General features: G+C 43.2%; 1 protein-coding gene across 1 annotated transcript; it reads right to left on the bottom strand.

Annotated features, from left to right (window-relative positions):
• Positions 1 to 11,924: 11,924 nt before the first annotated feature.
• LOC120064643 (keratin, type I cytoskeletal 18-like) lies at positions 11,925 to 21,945 on the bottom strand. The gene is made up of 7 exons (XM_039015267.1): positions 21,359 to 21,945; positions 19,690 to 19,772; positions 15,074 to 15,230; positions 14,153 to 14,317; positions 13,577 to 13,702; positions 12,986 to 13,206; positions 11,925 to 12,099 (listed from the first exon to the last, which is right to left on the bottom strand). The coding sequence occupies exons 1-7, from the start codon at positions 21,839 to 21,841 to the stop codon at positions 12,066 to 12,068; spliced, it is 1,269 nt and encodes a 422-aa protein (XP_038871195.1). The 5' UTR covers positions 21,842 to 21,945; the 3' UTR covers positions 11,925 to 12,065.
• Between the last annotated feature and the right edge of the window lie 662 nt (positions 21,946 to 22,607).

Consider the following 22,607-nt stretch of genomic DNA (forward strand, 5'->3'; position numbering starts at 1 on the left):
AGTGAATAGTCCGTGTGTGAATAGTGAATAGTCCGTGGCTCGGGTGACGGAGTCCTTGACAATCTTCCAGGCCTTCCTCAGAAACCGTCTGGTGTAAATGTCCTGGAGGGCGGGGAGCTTGCTCCCAGTGATGTTTTGGGCCGTTCCCAGTTCCCACCACCCTCTGTAGAGCCTTGTGGTCACAGTTGTCATACTAGGCGGTGATGCAGCCAGACAAGGTACTCTCGATGGTGCATATATAGAAGTTCTTGAGGATCTGAGGGGCCATGCAAAATGTATTTAGTTGCCTGAGGTTGAAGAGGGGCTGTCGCGCTTTCTTCACCACGATGACGGTGTGATGGGTCCATGTCAGGTCCTCTATGATGTGCACGCTGAGGAACTTGAAGCTTTTGAACCTCTCCACTGCAGCCCCATCAATTTTAATCATTTCAGCATGATGTAACAGCAGTTTACAGCATTTTTTGTTTGTTTTTCTTCCTCTCCCCAGTCCACTTAAAGTTTTCTTCTTCATTTCCTATGGGCTTCACCCAAGTAGTGGCTGGAATACAACTGTATTAAGCCCCTTACAACACTACCCTGCAAAAATGTAATGTTGTCCCAAACATTTAACTGGCCTCAAAACAGAGGACGTAAGTACTGGTCAAGAGAACACCTGAGAAAACTGAACTAACACCCATATAACTGTCAGCGTGTGCGCTACTGGTGATGAAGTCAGGTGCAGGAGAGCAGAGAGTTGTGATCAGGTGCACACTTTATTCGGCAGAAGCAAACAACAGACGGACGCAACAGTGTCCAACAAACCTCCAGCCAAAGGCAAAAGTGCAAAGTGCGACAAAGTCATAAATAAGCAAAACATGTTTAACGATTAAACATACTCCGGGTTGCAACATAGTACCCGGGGGAAAAACCAGCTAGGTGTGTCAATACAAAACACGTAACAAAACAATCCCACACAAAGACATGGGGGGAACAGAGGAATATATATATATGCAGTTGATTAGGGAATGTAAACCCGGTGTGCGGGGAACAAGATAAAACAAATGGAACAATGAAAAATGGAGCGGCGATGGCTAGAAGGCCGGTGACGTCGACCGCCGAACACCGCCCGAACAAGGATGGGAGTCGACTTCATCAGAAGTCGTGACAATAGCTATATAGACACGCCCAGTCTACCTATATCGGCAAAGACGCAACTCCTACTAAACATTATCTCACTGTGATTAGTAAAGTCCATTTTTATTATATTTAAATGAACAAATCTGAACATCTCTAATTCATATCCTGATAAGCGCTTGGCAGCCCTAAAGTGGCTCCCGAGTGGTGCAGTGTTCTAAGGCACTGCATCTCAGTGCAAGAGGTGTCACTATAGACACCCTGGTTCAAATCCAGGCTGTATCACAACTGGCTGTGATTGTGTTTGGCCGGTGTAGGCTGTCATTGTAAATAAGATTTTTTCTTAACTGACTTGCTTAGTTAAATAAAGGTTCAATAAAAAAAATATTAAAAAAGTGTTAAAGGTTTGGAGGTCTATGGGCCTCCTCTGCTGGGCTGAACGGTGGGGCAAGGTCATGGTTGACCCCAATGAATCAGTGTCCACTTCATCATGGAATGATTAAGTCTCTGAACCATCAGCTCCTCCCAGACCTCTATGCTGGAGTGGTTCCTTTCTCCACAGACCTCTACTCAGTGCTTGAACTGGCTCCTCAAATGGTAGGGAATTACATGACATGAGCATATTGCGATGCAGAACCCAGGCCCTGCCTGTACCCCTCTCGGGTTTGACCTCATAGACAGGGCTGTCATCACCTTTCCTGTTTACCGCCACGTGTATTTGATCCTCCCAGTGTGATCTTAGCTTTCCCGGCCCCCCACGTTCTGACATGTTCCCCACCAGTACACGATCCCCTGAGACCGGAACCGAACTCATTTTCTTCTGAGGCTTTTCACTTTGCTGTTCATTTCTCCATGTTTCTTATGGCGATGTCATCGGCTTCCGCCATCTGTTGTTTCCACTTCTTAGCATAATCCTGGTATGATTTCTTCTGTTACTTTATCTGCAACCCAAATACAAGGTCAACAGGTAGCAGTGGAGCCCTTCCAAATTGCAGGAAATATGGTGAGAACCCAGTAGCATCACCGGTGATATAATTACATGCATGAATTACCTTTTTAAAACTTTTTGGGGATAGGGGGCAGCATTTTCACTTTTGGATGAATAGCGTGCCCAGAGTGAACTGCCTCCTACTCTGTCCCAGATGCTAATATATGCATATTATTATTACTATTGGATAGAAAACACTCTGAAGTTTCTAAAACTGTTTGAATGATGTCTGTGAGTATAACAGAACTCATATGGCAGGCGAAAACCTGAGAAAAATCCAACCAGGAAGTGGGATATCTGAGGTTGGTCAATTTTCAAATCAGCCCCTATTGAATGCACAGTAGGATATGGATCTGTATCTGTTTGCACTTCCTACGGCTTCCACTAGATGTCAACAGTCTGTAGAACCTTGAATGAGGCTTCTACTGTGATGTGGAGCCAGATGAGAGCTGTTTGAGTCAGTGGCCTGGCAGAGAGCCAGGTCCTGGTCACGCGCATTTCACATGATAGCGACCTGCGTTCCATTGCTTCTCTACAGACAAAGGAATTCTCCGGTTGGAACGTTATTGAATATTTATGACAACAACATCCTAAAGATTGATTCTATACTTAGTTTGACAAGTTTCTTCGACCTGTAATATAACTTTTTGAAGTTTTCGTCCGACGTTCGGCTGGACCTGCACGAGCGTTTGGATATGTGTCCTAAACGTGCTGACAAAAGTAGCTACTTGGACATTAATAATGGACATTATAGAACAAAACAACAATTTATTGTGGAACTAGGATTCCTGGGAGTGCATTCTGATGAAGATCATCAAAGGTAAGGGAATATTTATAATGTAATTTCTGATTTCTGTTGATTCCAACATGGTGGAATTATTTTTTGTTGTTGTTCTGAGCGCCGTCTCAGATTATTGCATGGTTTGCTTTTTCCGTAAAGTTTTTTGAAATCTGACAGAGCGGTTGCATTAAGAACAAGTGTATCTTTAATTCTATGTAAAACATGTATCTTTCATCAAAGTTTATGATGAGTATTTATGTTATTTCTCTGCAATTTCTCCGGATATTTTGGAGGCATTTCTGAACCTGGCGCCAATGTAAACTGAGGTTTTTGGATATAAATATTAACTTTATCGAACAAAACATATATGTATTGTGTAACATGAAGTCCTATGAGTGTCATCTGATGAAGATGATCAAAGGTTAGTGATTCATTTTATCTCTATTTCTGCTTTTTGTGACTCCTATCTTTGGCTGGAAAAATGGCTGTGTTTTTTTGACTTGGCGGTGATCTAACATAATCATATGTTGTGCTTTCGCTGTAAAGCATTTTTGAAATCGGACACGATGGGTAGATTAACAAGATGTTTATCTTTCATTTGCTGTATTGGACTTGTTCATGTGTGAAAGTTACATATTTCTTTGAATTTCCCGCGCTGCCTTTTCAGCGGAATGTTGTCGAGGGGTTCCGCTAGCGGAACGCCTGTCCTAGACAGATTTTAAGATAATCACCCCAGTTAGCATTTCTCTCTTAATCTGTGTGCACAACATTGACAATAGGTTAAATCTCTCCCCTGGATTCCCCTGTGGAGGATATGGCGAGGCTCTGGAATTGGCTATTCCCGTACAGTTCTGCAAGGCTCTGAATAACTGATTTTCAAACTCTCCTCCCTGATCGTGATGGATTTTTGACACAAATCCAAACTTTGGGGAAAAGTCTTCAAAAAGATTTTTTTGCTTCAGTTCTCCCCGACTTATTTTTGGTGGGTAGGCTTGCACAAATTTTTTAAGGTTATCTAAAATAATTAAAATGGACTCGTAGCCCCATCTGCTTTTCTCCAAATGCACATAGTCAATTAAAATCATCTCAAAAGGAGCCCGTGCATGTTGCATTGGGGCCCTAGTTATTACACTGGGTTTATTTTATTTGATACACTTACACAATTTAGTGATTAAGTGTTCAATTAAAGTGTTCTTGTGCTAAGTTCATGTAGTGGTCTGGGTGTAGCTGGTGCAGAGGAGTCAGGCGCAGGACAGCAGAGATGAGTAACACAAGTAACTTTACTCAAATATTCCAATAACATGTCGTAATACCGAGCCCACAATAACAGACCAAACATACATAAAACAATCACGCACAAAAACCATGGGGAAAACAGAGGGTTAAATAATGAACATGTAATTGGGGAATTGAAACCAGGTGTGTAAAACAAAGACAAAACAAATGGAAAATGAAAAGTGGATCGGCGATGGCTAGAAGGCCGGTGACGTCGACCACCGAACGCCGCCCGAACAAGGAGAGTGTAACGGCTCTCGTTGGTGGTAGAAATAGTAGACCAAGGCGCAGCGTGGAAAGTGTTCATGATTTTAATTTAAAAAACACTCAAACAAAATAACAAAATCAAAAACGCACAGTTCTGTCAGGCAACAGTAACTAAACAGAAAACAAGATCCCACAACCTAATGGTGGGGAAAAGGGCTGCCTAAGTATGATCCCCAATCAGAGACAACGATAGACAGCTGCCTCTGATTGGGAACCACACTATGCCAAAAACAAAGAAACAGAAAACATAGAATTTCCCACCCGAGTCACACCCTGACCTAACCAAACATAGAGAATAATAAGAATCTCTAAGGTCAGGGCGTGACAGAGAGGGACCAACTTCGGCGGAAGTCGTGACAGTTCAACACTCTTTCTGTTCCTTTATGGGCCATTTCAGTGTGTAAGTACTTGTAAATTAGTGTTCTATACTGACTTGGTACCACAATTTGTGTCCTTTTTGCTGTTTTCCTTTGTAATAATCCCTCTGGTGAGACATGGAGTCTGTTCCACTCTTGCAGTAACTGTTTGACTTTGCATGACTCTTGTTGACATTCTGTTGGTTTTGGCTTAGCCCTTTGCCTTTTCAGTTCCAAGATTCTTGATACTGCTGCATCCTTTAACTGAACCTGCATGAGATCGTGTGGAGACAGTCAGTCTGTAATTGTTCCCCCTTACCTTGACAGCTCATCTTGCACTGATGGCCTTAGCGTGACCACGGATATCCAAGTTACTCAAGTCATGCTATTGTGCCTGAACATTATTGAGTGTTGCTTTTGCCGTCTCAGGGGAGTGTTTCTCTGTGCATTCTTCCATGTAATGTTCAGCAAGCAAAGGAGAACGTGACAGAAAGTCTGAGTCAGTGTTTACCTTTCCAGGACGATACTTCAGTGTGAGATTGAAGTCAGACAGCTCCGCCACCCAGCGATGACCAGTGGTATTCAGTCTCGCTGTAGTTAGTACATACAGTACCAGTCAAAAGTTTGGACACACCTATTCATTCCAGGGATTTATTTTATTTACTATATTGTAGAATAATAGTGAAAATATCAGAACTATGAAATAACACATATGGAATCATGTTGTAACCAAAAAAGTGTTAAACAAATCAAAATATGTTTTATATTTGAGATTCTTCAAAGTAGCCACCCTATGCCTTGATGACAGCTTTGCACACTCTTGGCATTCTCTCAACCAGCTTCATGAGGTAGTCACCTGGAATGCATTTTAAATTAACAGGTGTGCTTTGTTAAAAGTTCCTTTGTGGAATTCCTTTCCTTCTTAATGTGTTTGAGCCAATCAGTTGTGCTGTGACAAGGTAGGGGTGGTATACAGAAGATAGCTTTATTTGATAAAAGACCAAGTCCATATTATGGCAAGAAGAGCTCAAATAAGCAAATAGAAATGACAGTCCATCTTTACTTTAAGACATGAAAGTCAGTCAATACGGAAAATTGCATACGGAAAAGTGCAGTCGCAAAAACCATCAAGTGCTATGATGAAACTGGCTCTCATGAGGACCACCACAGGACAGGAAGATCCAGAGTTACCTCTGCTGCAGAGGATAACTTCATTCAAGTTCACTGCACATCAGATTGCAGCTCAAATAAATGCTTCACAGAGCTCAAGCAACAGATACATCTTAACATCAACTGTTCAGAGGAGACCTTCATGGTCGAATTGCTACAAAGAAACCACTACTAAAGAACACTAATAATAAGAAGAGACTTGCTTTGGCCAAGAAACACGACTGGTGGTAATCTGTCCTTTGGTCTGATGAGTCCAAATTTGAGATTTTTGGTTCCAACCGCCGTCTCTCTGTGAGACGCAGAGTAGGTGAACGGATTACCCACCATGAAGCATGGAGGAGAAGGTGTGATGGTATGGGGGTGCTTTGCTGGTGACACTGTCTGTGATTTATTTAGAATTCAAGGCACACTTAACCAGCATGGCTACCACAGCATTCTGCAGTGATACATCATCCCAACTGGTTTGCGCTTAGGGGGACTATCATTTGTTTTTCAACAGGACAATGACCCAAAACACACCTACAGACTGTGTATCTCAAATATAAAATATATTTTGATTTGTTTAACACTTTTTTGGTTACTACATGATTCCATATGTCTTCACTATTATTCTACAAGGTAGAAAATGGTAAAAATAAAGAAAAATCCTTGAATGAGTAGGTGTGTCCAAACTTTTGACTGGTACTGTATGTCAAGGGGTTACTATCCCTGTACACTGTCACAGAGGGAGCGTTAAAGAGATCATCTTGAATCCGCTCAGTCACTGCCCATTTGAAGGCCAAGAATACCAGTTTCCCCAAGTGAAGGTGATAGTTTCTCTCTGCTTATGTCAGGGTGAGGAGCCATATCCAATTACCATCAGTTTGCCACTTTCTTGTTGGTATAACACACCTCCCTCTTCAGAGGCATCAACATGCAAGATAAAAGGGTTCTTGAAATTTTGGTTATGCAAGCACAGGTGTATTAGTCAACACACTTACCAAGTGTTCTAATACTCTCTGGTGAGCATCCTCCCATATAACTTTCTGGTGGGGCGGAGCCTGTCCCGACTGCATAGCTATCTTGGTCTTTCGCTTCCCGGATGCTGGGGTCTCCGACTTCACTGCTAGTAAGTCATAGAGCCATTTTGCATGTTGTGATAAGTTCTGTACATAACCCCTGTAGTACCCTAGAAACCCCAGTAGTTTCCTAAGCTCTCTCACGTTTGTTGGTGGCCTGTTTACCAGTTCTTGCACTTCTACAATTTCTTTAACATACATTCTGTAACCCTCAGCAGAAATTATTTTTCATAAACAGCAGACCTCATTCTTGAATAGGTCACACTATTTATTTTGCTGCCTGAGTACCTGACGGACATCTTCCTCATGTTGTTCAAATGACTGACTAAAAACAAGCACATCATCCAAATATGGTATCTCTTATACCCTCTAAACTTTTCTCCATGCTTCGTTGGAAGGCAGTTTGATAAGCCAAAGGGAATTATGTTCCATTCATAAAGGCCCAAGGAGTGCTGAAGGAAGTGTATTTTCTGGACTCCTCTTTCCGTACACAGACCAGAGGTGATGTGTATGATTAAGTTTTAGTTCAAGAGCCCCTGGAGGTGGCTTTTCACCTCAGCATACAAGGGGCGTGGCACTCCATTGTATCTCTTTGACACTGGGATGTTATCAGTCAATGTTATCTCCATTTGGAGAGTTTCAATGCACCCCATGTCCATGTCATCTTTGGCAAAAATGGCGGATTCTTCTCTGAGCATCTGTTTGACTAATTCTTGTTCTTCATGGCTCTATTGCTGTGCATCTACAGGTGGGTCCCACCACTCTGTGACTGGTGTCAGGGCTCCGGTGGGGATCTCTCATGAACCTGTGCTACAGTAACCTTTTCTCCACTGGGCACAGGAACCGGGTGACACTAGCAATCTCTGTAATGTTGCTATCACTGTTTGTCTTGGTAAGGTAATGTCATGTTGGTAGTATTCACTACTGCAATGTCAACTTGATTTTTGCCAGTGATCTAATTGTGTGTGTGGCAAATACCGTCTTCTCCATTCCTCACTTATGATGGATACCTGAGCCCGTGTCCCAAAGTGCTTGTGCGCCCTCCATATAACACCACACTTTACATTTTTTTCCAATGAGCTGTGCTACATTACAATGTCCTGGGATAGCTGGAGTAGTTGGCCCCCACTCTCTCCGTTTCATGGGACAAGATGAGTTGTGGTCTTTCCTTTTGCGGGCAGTCTTAGTCTTACATGTAGGTTGGTGCTGTTTCCAATGATCCTGTTGGCACACTTCGGAACAATAGGCAGCTTTATGACGCAATGAACACAACTTCAACTCTGAGGTTCTCTCTCCCTTTGCCCTGCAGCCGCTGCAACACTGGATGGAACTAGATGTATCTGAGGTCACTGTGTTCCATGGTGGTGACCCCCAGGCGTTTCCTGATGAATGTGCTTTGCCCCTGATCCTACATCCTACTGCCCAATGGCTATCACTGTTGACCAGTCTGTTGACCAGTCTGTTGACCAGTCAGATGACCAGTCTGATGACCAGTCTGATGACCAGTCTGATAACTTTTGCATTTTCTTCTCTCTCTTTTGGTTGTACATGGTTTTCTGTTGGAGCGATTCCTAACTGAACTGTCACTCTGGCCCTGCACCGACTGTACTAATGATGTTACCTGTCAGGTCAGTTCTTTGATTGCTTCATTGCTCGCATCAATTTTACTCAGGAGGAGATTGTATTTATTTTGTTTTCGGACTGTGGTCTGTAGGGGTTCTGCGTGGTCACATTCCTCTCCACTATCCTATTTATCCTCACTCTGTACTGCGTTCACTCCAGTAGGGGTGAACTTACCTGAAACCATGGCCTTTTGCATGCGTTTGCTTTCATTGCCCTGGGCAATTTGCATTTTCTCAAGCACTCCACTCAAGACATAATTTGTTGATCTAGTAACAATGGCCTGTAGGCATTGGCTCTTGACTAACTCTGTGCCATATTTCAGTCCTGATAGGGCACGAGGCTGATAACACTTTCTGTCTTTCTGCCTCGGACTAGGAAGTCCAAGGCAGACTCTTGTGTTGTCTTAGTCAACTTGTGATACAGTTCAGTGGCATCCTTCTCTGCATAATGTGTCCTCAAGATTTGCCTTAGGGTGTCATGTCTGTTTTCCCCTCCAGATAACTCCTCATCTTAAGCCCTGGGCTCACAGCTCTGATTACGGCTTCTGTGATTTCTAATTCCCTGTATCCTTTTCTCAGTCCATTTTCAATCTGATGTTCTAGGCTGTTGAAGCTGAGATTATCTTTCTGATTCTGATCTCCTATCAGTCTTTATGACTGGGCATACTCACTCCACTCTCTCTGTGTGGTGTGTGCCTTTCTGGAGCTGGGGCCACCTCTCTGCTGGGCGGGGGAGCCCCTCCCTCCTCTTTTCATCCTGCAACAGCTTCTGTCTCTCCACTGGGTTCGTTGTTCACTTGCATCGTTGGCGCCGACTGGCTGGGGCTTGTAGGCAGACTTTTTGCAGCATCCTCCGAGTCTGATATTACTTTGATTTCGTTTTTCACTTGAAGCAGCCATGACATCCCCTCATCCTCTGATTCCATTAAATCCTCCTTCTCACAGTAATCTTCAATCAGTTTGCGCCGCAACGCGCGACGGCTCTTTCCTTTTAATTCAGAGTCATCTACATTTCCTATTCCACAACGTACACACAGGTGCCGTAAATTGTCCTCAGTTAAAGTCCATAAACTCTGTTCAATTTCATCCAACAACGTTTCCCACTCTCGACTCATATTGCCCTATTCACGTGGCAATAACGACAATGCAGGCAATGGCAAGATAGCAAAAGTTCGTTAAGTGGTTAGCCAGCTATGGTTAGCTAGCTAGCAACTCTCCCAATGTCTCTCACTCATTGTCCATTCAAGGAATATGGGCCGGTGCTCACATGAAAATAAATCTCAGCTGTGCCTCCAAATTTCTTACCTTTATCTATGAGCTTATAATGTAAATTTCAACGCGAAAGGTACTGTTTACTTGAATTTTAACCATGTCAGCACAATGTAACAGCTCCCCCAGTCCACTTAAAATGTTCTTCTTCATTTCCCATGGGCTTCACCCATGTACCCCCTAGTGGCTGGAATACAACTGTAATAAGCCCCTCCTTACATCTTCAGGCAATGAACATCATTTTCACAACCGCTTGTCCCGGTGGGATAGGCCTGTGTGCAGTGCAATGGCGATTGCGTTGTCCGTTGATCTTTTGGTGCGGTATGCAAATTGTAGTGGGTCCAGGGTGTCAGGTAAGGTGGAGCTGATGTGGTCCTTTACCAGCCTCTCGAAGCACTTCATGATGACAGAAGTGAGTGCCACAGGGCGATAGTCATTTAGGCAGGTTACCTTTGTTTGCCAGGGTACAGGAACAATAGTGGAAGCATGTGGGGATTACAGACTAGGACAGGGAGAGGTTGAATCTGTCCTTAAACCAGCTGGTCTAGTTTTGAGAGTATTCACACGTTTAAAAGTCTTGCTCACGTCGGCCACAGAGATAGAGAGCACACACAGTCATCTTGAGCAGCGGGGGCCCATGTAGGAGGATCAATGTTGTTTACCTCGAAGCAAGCATAAAAAGTGTTTTACTTGTCTGGGAGATAGGCATAGGTGCTCGCCATGCAGCTGGTTTTCCCTATATAATCTGTGATTGTTTGCAGCCCTTGCCAAAAACAGATCAATATTCTGAAGAAGTGCATTCTTTCTCTTTTACTTCTTCAAAACTATTTGACTGCAGTAATGTGGTAGGCTATTTGAGAGACAGCTTGCAGATACTGTATATTGATGACATAACGTGCTGGCCTTCACAATAAGGAGCTACGCATAAACTATGTATTGCACTATGGTCTTTCTTATTTATTGCCTATTATAAACTGGGTGGTTCGAGCTCTGACTGCTGATTGGCTGACAGCCGTGATATATCGGCCCTTATACCACTGTTGTGACAAAACGTATTTTTACTGCTCTAATTACATTGGCAACCAGTTTATAATAGCAATAATGTAGCGTAACTGAGTAGCCTACCTAAATTCAATAAGAGCACAAGCATCAATTTCTTCCTAAAGCATTCTTCTCTATAGCCTATTCACAATAAGTTATAATTCATTATTTTATTGTATGTGCTGTGATTAATTAAGAACTTTATGAATGTTTAATTGCTAATTGTTTACCTCACATGTTGGTTTAAATGTTGACTATATTGTTATACACATATGATAAATATTCATCAATTTCTTCTCTCATTATTAAGCCACACCATCCTTGGTTTTAGGGTGATACGCTTTTGCAATACCCTATAAGCTTTTGTTCATGGGTTTGGGGATGTGTGCCTCTTTCTGTACATTGAGGTAATTTCAGGACAATATTTCTGTCCGTTTAATCATTTTTATCTTCTTCTGTTACTAACCCTACACTATGTCATGCATCATGTGTGATGATGGCTTTTAGTTATTTGTAACTTTTCTTGTATTTATTCTATTGCTACACAAGGGGTGTTTGTGAGTTTGGGACTTTTTGATTGCCCGTGCTTCGTACTATAAAAAATAAATCATATTTTAAAAAGGGAATTACAGTTTTCTATCCATCACATAAAGAAGATACATTTTAAGCTTTCCTAAAATCTTGCAATTGGCTCGGTTCAATGGGCTCGGTTCAATAGGCTCAGTTCAATAGGCTCAGTTTAATGGGGTGGCAGGTAGCCTAGTGGTTGGACTAGAGTGTTGGACTAGTAACTGAAAGGTTGCAAGATCAAATCCCCGAGCTGACAAGGTAAAAACCTGTTGTTCTTCCCCTGAACAAGGCAGTTAACCCAGTGTTCCTAGGCCGTCATTGAAAATAAGAATTTGTTCTTATTAACTTACTTGCCTGGTAAAATAAAAAATGGGCTCGGTGCAGTGTTTAGGTATAAATATGAGAAACAACACATTAAATGATAAACCATTGCATCAAGGTTTTATTTTTATGACATGGTTATGCCCATTTGATGGGTTTGACTCCTCCGTGTCTGTGGGTATCTCTCTCCATGAAGTTGACAGTTGGTCATCACTTTTGTCCCGCCTCATTCCTTTAGGGTTTCAGTTCATCCATAGCGTCTTGGAGCCTGGAATAGAGAAAATAGGTATTAAAAAACAGGACATTCATTCATTAACAGGACAAACAATCATGCTATACCTGGTTTATACTGTAGATGGCGTCAAACTACCTCATCCACTCACATTAGTAAGATGGCGCCGACAGATATGGCAGCTCTGCTTCAAGCTCTGCAGCAAGGCCTACTTGCTGCAGATGTGTCCAAAATCATTTTGTGTTTCTGCCATTTGACTTTGTCACAACTTCCAAGAATTTGACTCATGGTAAATGTCACCCCCACCTCACGATCTCATTATATCCTGTTTCAACTCCATAGATTTGATTTGATCCACGCACCATGGCGTATTGTGGTAGTTGAGCTTGAAGCATAGCTGTGATTGAATCAAGAATTTGACCCTCAACTATTTGTTCTTATTCTTGCGTGATAACTGATTAAAAATAAAAAATGTATTTAATCTCAATCAGCTCAACCCGTCTCGGAGCTAAGGGTGCATCTCAATAGTATAAAGTTGCTTCCTCTCGTTCTCGCCTTCTTTCCTTCACTGATGTCAACGAACTGGATTGCGAAAAGTCTGCCTAACATCCACCTATCCATGTGTCTGTAAATCAGTGCACATGAAGAAAACAAATCAAGATGAGAGGAAGCCAGTTTAGACTATTAAGATGCACCCCAATAGTCAGTCAATGGCCCAATCCCAAATCAACCTTCAGGCCCTATGTCACATGCACTTGTGGAGATCTGAGAAGATTTGATTGAAATAACCAATATGATGAAACTTCCACCTGGCCTATCAAGGTGGAAGGTGGAGCTATGAACATAATGCTTATACCTATCTAATTGGTCTACGGGTCGATTTAGGATTGAACCAATCTCCCTCATCCCCTCGTCCACTCACTTGAAGTCCCCTCCGTCGAGCAGGCTCCTGTAGGTGGCGATCTCGGCCTCCAGCTTCATCTTCATGTTGAGCAGGGCCTCATACTCCTGGCCCTGATGCTGGATGTTACCCCGCAGGTTGGTCAGCTCGCCCTCCAGACGGATGAGGATGGCATTGTACTTCTCCACCTCCATGTTGGAACGCATCTCCACGTTATGCAAGGTGTCCTCTAAGGAGGATTTCTGTTTGAAATAAGAGGAGAATTTTGGGAATGTTGTTGAATGACATTGCGATTATTAGAATGTTGGAATTTGGAGATATGGAAGGTATGGCTAAGGTATGGTGAGCGGAGCTATAGGAGGACAGGCTCATTGTATTGACTGGAATGGAATACATTGAATGGAGTCAAATGTGTTTTCCATATGTTTGATACCATTCCATTAATTCTATTCCAGCCCTTACAATGAGCACATCCACCCATAGCTCCTCCCACCAGCCTCCTCTGTTGGACATAGAGGACATACTGGGGTTACTATCAGTTCCATTTCTGCTCTGTGGAATATAGGAATTTAACTGAAATATGTTATCATCATATTGAAAGAATGTCCTTACCAAGCTCTGTTGGGACGCCAGCTCAATCTCGAGGGTCTGTAGCTGTCTATGTAGGTCACTCATCTCAACCTGGGCCCCCTGCAGGGCCTCTGTGTTCTGTGATACCTGCACCTGCACGTCTGAGATCTATACCACAGCACAAAGGGAGAGAGATGAGAGGGAGAGAAGCTGAGTCAACTTGAGAGGTGAATTCATGTTTTGTAGTTCAGGCTTTTGTTGTGTGACTAGACTACCCAGATATGATACTGGTTTGTGCAACAAAACAAGTTTTTATTGGAAAGCTACACTTTTTGCAAATACACAATTTTATATTGGCCTGTGGGTGTGAGGTAGTCCATTTCAATTCCAAATGCGGATCAAAAACGGAGTATTATAGGCTTTATTTTTATTAACTTATTTTATTTTATTAAACCTTTATTTAAATAGGCAAGTCATTTAAGAACAAATTCTTATTTATTCTTACCCCAGCCAAACCCGGACTTTATGTGGTGTGTAATGTTAGTATGTATGAAGTAATGATAAGAACATATCCATCCTTCTTTCCTTCTGAACACTGTAAAGATAGGATGGGCAAACCTGGTTTTCGTGCCACACTTTGAGGTCCTCTGCGTTCTTCAGAGCCATCTTCTCGTACTTGGCCCTCATCTCCTCCATGACCAGTGACATGTCCTGACCCTTGGGGGCGTCCACGTCCACCTGCACCCCCGACTGAGTGATCTGGTTCCTCATCTCCATCACTTCCTGTTGGAGAGAGGGAAGAAGGGAAGGGGGAGAGAGAGAGAGACAGAGACATGAGAAATAGTAAGGCATTCCAAAATTTACCAACTGTGAAATGTGAAAAGCTCATAGCTAGTGATTAGGTTAGTCTGATTTTGTTATCACGTTATCATCATTCTTCCTGAATTATATCATTCTTAAATCTAGTCTGGAAATGTTCTATTTCATGCAAATCTTCTATTGTTTGACATGGACATTCAATCTCAATCAGGAGAGAACAACTGCCGCGTCTCATTGAAGCCATGAAGTTAAAGGCTGACCAAGGTACTGCAGGCTGTTGTTTTCGGGAAAAAGGATCCCCCATTATAGTGAATGGGAAAATGGCAATCTTCGTTGGCAATATTCATGTAAAAAAATGTTTTTTCAGAAGACGGTCATGGTGCCAATATTTTCTTCTATCACACCAAATGTATGTCCTTGAACCAACTATTTTAAAATCGCACACAGAAGAAGTTATAAGCATAATCAAGTTGCTACCGGCAGCCTGCAGTACCCCAGTCGGCCTTCAATTTGAGACAATCAATGCGAGGGGGCACCACTGAGCTAGCCTGCAATGTCGCTACCTGGAGTAGCTCAAATTGAGCATGTTATGTCTTGAGAATCCCCCCATGAGACGCTTCCAATAATAATATTAGTCTTCAATCTATTCAAATACAATAAAAATATGAATTTTAAAATTATAATTTGATGTGGATATTCAATATTAATACTATAGCTCACATTGTCATGGTTCTTCCTGAGGAAGATGAGCTCCTCCTTCACGGCCTCGATCTCACTCTCCGCGTTCATCCTGCCCATGTTGGTGTCATCGATGACCTTCTTCAACCCGGCAATGTCCGCCTCCACTGACTGGCGAATGCCATTCTCAGATTCAAACCTTTGGGCATAGGGAGACTGTCACTACACTCCTTGTTGACATGAAATACTTGGAAATTGTGACCTTGGGACTATAAGGTTTTATCTGAGAAAAGCATTGTTCTGAGATATTAAGCAACAACGTTTTCACATCCCAGATCTCTGAACTGTTTTCTAGTGAATTCTTCTTTCATAACCCTCACCTTAAAGGTACCTAAAGTGCAGAGTATAAAAATCCTTAGACATTTCTAAATCATTTTTTTAGGGGGGTGCAATAGCAGATATAACCTTGTGGCTCTGAAATCTCAATCTGGATTCAGCCATAAGCCTCTATCTGACACTTCTGAATTTGACATGTACAGTTAAAAAAAAAAAGTGTAGCTATTTGAATATATAAATGATAGAATAATACAAAGATAGCATGGGTGAAATTGCCACTGGGATGGGAGAACAGAACCCAGCTTCCCGATAGCGATGGAACTTACGTGTGTTTTACTGATGCATCTTTCTTACAATGGCCAAAGGTGTAATATGCGTTTCCCAAAACACCACACAGAGACAATGGCCGCGAAGTGAGTCGTTAGAGCATGTGTCGATACTGGTAGGATCAAAAGAAAGGGAGCACTGCTCTCGGATCAGCTTTCTCCATTCAAATCTTACCGTAGCATTAGAATTCTTTCACAATACTGATGGCGGATCAGGTCCTAGAGAGATATTACCACATACGGCTGCAAATATTGAGGCGTGTCATTCTAATGCTTACCCATTAAAAATTCACAAAATCACAGATTTGGCACATCATTGTGCACATTTAGCTGTTCTACGAGAGGTCTGAGGCAGGCGTAAGATTACGAGCGTTTTCAAGTGCAACGTTAATTTCAACAGCTCAGAGATTTAACAATGTTCCTACGAAGGTTCTAACCATGGCCGGCCCGCTCATTAGGCAGGATTAGGTGGCCGCCTATGGCGGCAGATTGACGAGGGCAGCATTTTCTGAGCTAAATTGAGCAAGACGCACCACCAATAACACAAAAACCTCACATGCTTCTGCCGAAAAACATTGACAATTTCTATCAACCGGTGGCATTTGGTCTTTTTAGGTGAGCCTGATGCTACCCTGTGATAAGCAGTGCCCACTTTGTCCATTCCCAGCGCGCCTCTCCAGGGTGCTGTTGGAGAAACGCATCACAGCAGGCGCAACACCAATGTTCTGTCAAAAAAATCATCCAACATAAATCATGTAGCAGATTTCTAGCATATGGTAGAAAGAGTATGTGGTCTTTTCTGTAGCCTACAGGCTGGAGATAAAATGTATGACGATGTAATGAGACGGACACTTTTTACATCCTGCAGGTTTCTCTCATCAAGTAACCTAACCTAAACGGCACCCAATCAAATAAAAATGCGCTGTCATGTTAACAAACAACACATCCTAAAAACAGGATAGGTAAAAGTAAAATGGACAATGTGGAATTGACAATCACAACTTCTGTGCTGGTGTTTCACCTCATTGTCATGATCAGTGGTTTCAAGTTTGTATCCGTACATTTTTGATAAGCTGATCATAGCGAAAAATTAAATAGTTCTGCATTTCCAACTGGGTAAACACATTACAAATAGGCTTACGATAACTCCTGATAGAGTTGGGTAGCTGATATTCAGAGCTTAAATAGCCAAATTAATTAGTCACAGGAATCAGGACTAATAAAGCCAATGCAGCGGCCTGCTTTACAAATGGTGGGCCTACCACATGGATGGGCATTCATACAATTCCATTGCTGGCCGACATGGTAGGCTACACCCCAGTAAGCACGGTCAGTCGTCGTCTTTTTTTGGTGTTTTACAAATGGTAGGCTTACCACATAGAAGGGCATTCATACAATTACATTTCAGGCAACACTGTAGGCACCTCAGTATGCACGGAACGACGCCGACGCTTTTTGAACGTCTTGTTTTGGTGCAGTCCAGACCGGCCTTGATTTCTACATCCACGGAAATTCAATAGATTGGACATGATTTGGAAAGGCACACACCTGTCTATATAAGGTCCCACAGCTGATAGTGCATGTCAGGGCAAAAACCAAGCCATGAGGTTGAAGCAATTGTCCGTAGAGCTCTGAGACAGGATTGTGTCGAGGCACAGATCTGGGGAATGATACTAAAACATTTCTGCAGCATTGAAGGTCCCATAAACACAGTGGCCTCCATAATTCTTAAATAGAAGGTTGGAACCACCAAGACTCTTCCTAGAGCTGGCCACATGGCCAAACTGAGCAATCAGGGGAGAAGGGCCTTGGTCAGGGAGGTGACCAACAACCTGATGGTCACTCTGACAGAGCTCCAGAGTTCGTCTGTGGAGATGGGAGAACCTTCCAGAAGAACAACCATCTCTGCAGCACTCCACCAATCAGGCCTTTATGGTAGAGTGGCCAGACGGAAGCCATTCTTCAGTAAAAAGCACATGTCAGCCTGCTTAGAGTTTGCCAAAGGCACCTAAATGACTATTAGACCATGAGAAACAAGATTCTCTGGTCTGATGAAACCAAGATTGAACTATTTGGCCTGAATGCCAAGCGTCAAATCTGGAGGAAACCTGGCACCATCCCTACGGTGAATCATGGTGGTGGCAGCATCATGCTGTGGGGATATTTTTCAGCGGCAGGGACTGGGAGACTAGTTAGGATCGAGGCAAAGATGTAAAAGTACAGAGATCCTTCATGAAAATCTGCTCCAGAGTGCTTAGGACCTCAGACTGGGGGCGAATGTTTACTTTCCAACACGACAGCGACCCTAAGCACACAGCCAAGACAACGCAGGAGTGGCTTTGGGACATGTCTCTGAATGTCCTTGTGTGGCCCAACCAGAGCCCGGACTTGAACCCGATCTAACATCTCTGGAGAAACCTGAAAATGTGCAGCGACGCTCCCCATCCAACCTGACAGAGCTTGAGAGGATCTGCAGAGAAGAATGGGAGAAACTCCCCAAATACCGGTGTGCCAAGCTTGTAGCGTCATACCCAAGAAGTCGTCTACTGTTCGTCCGTTCCCCCAATATCTACACTACAATTTCGCCCTTGCAAGATAGTCAGAACACATCATAATATACATTAAGAAATGTATTATGATCAACAGACAAATTACTGTCATCACTGAACAATGATGCGACAACATCATTTACTTTAAGATTTTTGATGCATGCCATTATTGCTGGCTAAACTAGCCTGGACCGTACTTAGACCGTACTTAGGCTTGTGATTGGATTGCAGATAAAACCTTATAGCGCCAAGTTCAAATGGGTTTATGCAGATATACGTTTCTAGTTTTCCATTTTTTTTCTCATTTAAAATGTACAGTAGTTTATTTTATTTAAATATTTGACTTCACAATCATCTGAAGAACCTTCTGAAGATCATTTATGTGACTATCTCATTTTTGACAAAAATATCAGATTGAACCTTATAGCCCCAAGGTCTCGAAATTATGGGGTGAAGGCACAAAATGGCTGCCGTGTTTCAGTTGACTATGAAAGGGAAAATGGATATCTAGTCAGTTGCTCAACCAAAATGTGTTGACTCAGACACTATCTTAAGTCAATTTTGATTCTCTCCCTACTTTTGATTATTATTAGAATTTGGGGAGGGAGGCCTCTCGAGTGGTGCAGTGGTCTAAGGCACTGCATCGCAGTGCTAGCTGTGCCACTAGAGATTCTGGATTCGAGTCCAGGCTCTGTCGCAGCCGGCCGTGACCGGGAGACCAATGGGGTGGCGCACAATTGGCCCAGCGTCGTCCGGGTTAGGGGAGGGTTTGGCTTGTAGGGATGTCCTTGTCCCATTGCGCACTAGCGACTCCTGTGGTGGGATGGGCGCAGTGCACGCTGACACGGTTGCCAGGTGTATGGTGTTTCCTCCAAGACATTGTTATGGCTGGCTTCCGGGTTAAGTGGGCATTTGGTCAAGAAGCAGCGCGGCTTGGTTCGGTTGTGTTTCGGAGGACGCGTGACTCTCGACCTTTGCCTCTCCAGAGTCTGTACGGGAGTTGCAGCACTGAGACAGACTGTAATTGCAATTGGATACCACGAAATTGGGGAGAAAAAGGGGTAAAAAATAGAATTTTGGGAGGGAAAGTTTAAACGCACATCAGACATTTACATGCAGATGCCAATATGACAGATTCATTATGAGAGATTAGATAAGACTGCATACCGGTACAGGCACTAGACTTCCTCCCTCATGGGTCTGGCATATCTCAAACTCTTGAGAGTTCTTCCTTGAACTGAATGGCTGATACACTACCTAATTGTGTATAGTGGGTTTAAACCAATTGAATTTGTGAGAAGCACATGTACAGTATGAAATTAAACAGATAAATTGATTTTTTTGACAGAGCGACGATCTACAAAATCGCAAATGAACCCTTGTATTGTATACAAATTCATGGATCAACCAGTGTGCAGAAAGATGTCATTTACAGTGGTAAACTCACTTTACTTTGAAGTCATCTGCAGCTAAGCGGGCATTATCAATTTGGAGCACCAGGCTAGCATTGTCCGCTGTCGCATCAAAGACCTATTGGAGAAAAAGATTGTTAATGCTAATGAATACATGACAATAACAGACTAAATCTTTTGGAGGACAATTTTGCAGGTGACATGAGCATTATGATGCTTTATTTAACTTAACGTTTGAATCCATGTCAGTTATAGAGGAAAGCTGTAGGCCTGTATGTTTTCCCCCACTTACTTCTTAATTCTAACTATAATTGTGTGCGTCATACACAGATGAGCTGGCAATAAAAAAGAAGAACTAAAACATTCCATCACGGGATCTGCTGCTCATCACCATCATTTTAAATCTAAGACTCTCAGGGGAGTGATATTGAAACTGCAGGTTGAGTGAATCACAAATGAATCTATGGTTACCGTCACATGTCTCTAAGAAAAAAGAGGAACCACAAACGGAAGAACAGGAAAATTAGTTCTCGCTCTAGGGCTGAATCTGTTCTCAATTTTCATTGTTTAAAGAAAAAGGCGGGGCTTCCTGTCCCCCACAAAACCATAAAGAGAGCCCCCCCACCCCCCACCCCAAAATCTGTGTGTTTCTAACCATGGCATTCTGGTGTGAATCACACAAAAAAGGAAACTCTTGTCCCTTTATGTGTCCGGCAAGTGGAACAAGGCTAACATTCATCATAAGAGTGCCATCATAAGCTATAGAGGGCCTCTGAATTCTTTTGGACAAAAGTCTGTTTTTGCCAGGAATTCATGAGATCTTGTTGGAATTCTTACATAGATCTTTGACTGTGCTGTGAGTAGTTTACAGAGACTTTGACTGTGCTTTGTGGAGCTATAATGGTTATATAACCAGCACACCCACCATGTGTTTCAAATCTCACAGGGGATTCTTTTTGTGTGTTGTCACACCACATCTGGTTCACATTGCTGGTCCCTCCCACACAACACTACGCCCCAGAGTAACCCAGGAGAGTGACCCGGCGGGTTGGAAACCATCTTGGAACATTGTTTATGGGTTTTGGTCAGTTTTTTGATGATGATTCACTGCTTCCACCAAAGGATTCATTTGAGGAAGTCTTTGACTAGTTTGAGGAGTGAGGGAACTAGGGAAGGAGGGGGAAGGAAAGGGGATATCTGCCCCACCCTGCCCCACCCTCTATTCAGTTGTTAGGACATTTTATAAGGCAGTTGTTACAAAGCAGGGTTCATCACAGAAATGTTGAAGTGAAGGCAGAAAGAGTGAGAAGCAAAGTATAAATCGGTGAATAAATAATTTTCACTACGCTTAAATTCATTCTTGGAGGGACATCTCTCATACCATATGGGTTTTAGTTCACAGAAAAGTTGCAACATTGGTGACATTACATGGATATTTTGATTTATAGGTTAATCAAATAAGGATTATCTATGAACACACTTATCTAAAGCAACAAAAGACAAAACAAATTCCTCACCTTAACCCTTTTTCTACACACATTATCAACAACCCTCTCTCTCTCCCTGTCACTCTCTCTTTGTCTCTATCACTCTTGTAATGATACTGTATTATTATTTGTTTGAATGTGATACTACTCAAGAGACCCCATATTGCACCTCTCACTATCACTCCCCCCTCTCTCTCTTTCTCATTCACACCCCCACCTTCTTGCGCAGGTCGTCCAGTATAGGGCTGTACTTGCTGTAGTCGCGGGCGTCTGGTCCTCCCTTCTCCAGGGCCTCTCGGATCTTCATCTCCAGCTGTCCGTTGGCCTGCTCCAGGTTCCTCACCGTCTCCAGGTAGTTGGCCAGACGGTCGTTCAGGTTCTGCATGGCCCCCTTCTCGTTTCCCATGACGTGACCACCGCCACCACCTGCCGCCGTCGTCTTGGTCAGACCACCCATGCCCAAACCCATAGCGGCGCCCATGCCACCACCCATGCCCATACCACCGCCGCTCACCTTAAAGGAGGATGTGGAGTAGGAGGAGGAGCTGGCCGGGGCACCGCTGCGGAGGCCCCCGTAGGCTGTGGAGGAAATGCGGGTGCCCTGGCCTCCGGCCCCGCCATAGGTGCTGGCGGCCCGGTAGGAGGACACGGGCGCGGAGCGTTGGAAAGAGGTGTGGCTGCTGGACGGTCTGTAACTCATGACTGCTGATGGAGGAGTTAAAAAGAATTGAGAAGAAAGAGAGAGCGAGAGGAGACTGAGCTGAGATACAGAGAGAGTGACGCGGGTAGAATGAACCGGAGAACTAATACTCCCCCTACACAACTATCCTTTCTCTCTCTTTCGCAGGCCGGCCTCCAAGACCCTGCCTACATCCACACCCCCATCCTCTCTTTCCTGCTCTCCTCCCTCTTCTCTCATGCTTTCATTCACTCGGTTCCTTATTTCCCCTATTTTTTGCGTGCATCTAATGAGAAGCATACAGTACCAGTTAAAAGTTTGGACACACCTACTCATTTAAGTTTTTTGTTGTTTTTTAAATCTATTTTCTACATTGTAGAATAAAGTGAATTAATCAAAACTATGAAATAACACATATGGAATCATATAGTAACCAAATGTATTGACATTTTAGATTCTTCAAAGTAGCCACCCTTTGCCTTGATGACAGCTTTGTATTCTCTCAACCAGCTTCATGGGGTAGTCACCTGGAATGCTTGTCCAACAGTCTTGAAGGAGTTCCCACATATGCGGAGCACTTGTTGGCTACTTTTCCTTCAGTCTGTGGTCTAAGTCATCCCAAACCATCTCAATTGGGTTGAGGTCGGGTGATTGTGGAGGCCAGGTCATCTGATGCAGCACTCCATCACTCTCCGTCCTGGTCAAATAGCCTTTACACAGCCTGAAGGTGTGTTTTGGGTCATTGTCCTGTTGAAAAAAGTCCCACTAAGTGCACACTAGGTGGGAT

This window comes from Salvelinus namaycush, chromosome 20, assembly GCF_016432855.1.
Source record: "Salvelinus namaycush isolate Seneca chromosome 20, SaNama_1.0, whole genome shotgun sequence".
Lineage (NCBI taxonomy): Eukaryota > Metazoa > Chordata > Actinopteri > Salmoniformes > Salmonidae > Salvelinus > Salvelinus namaycush.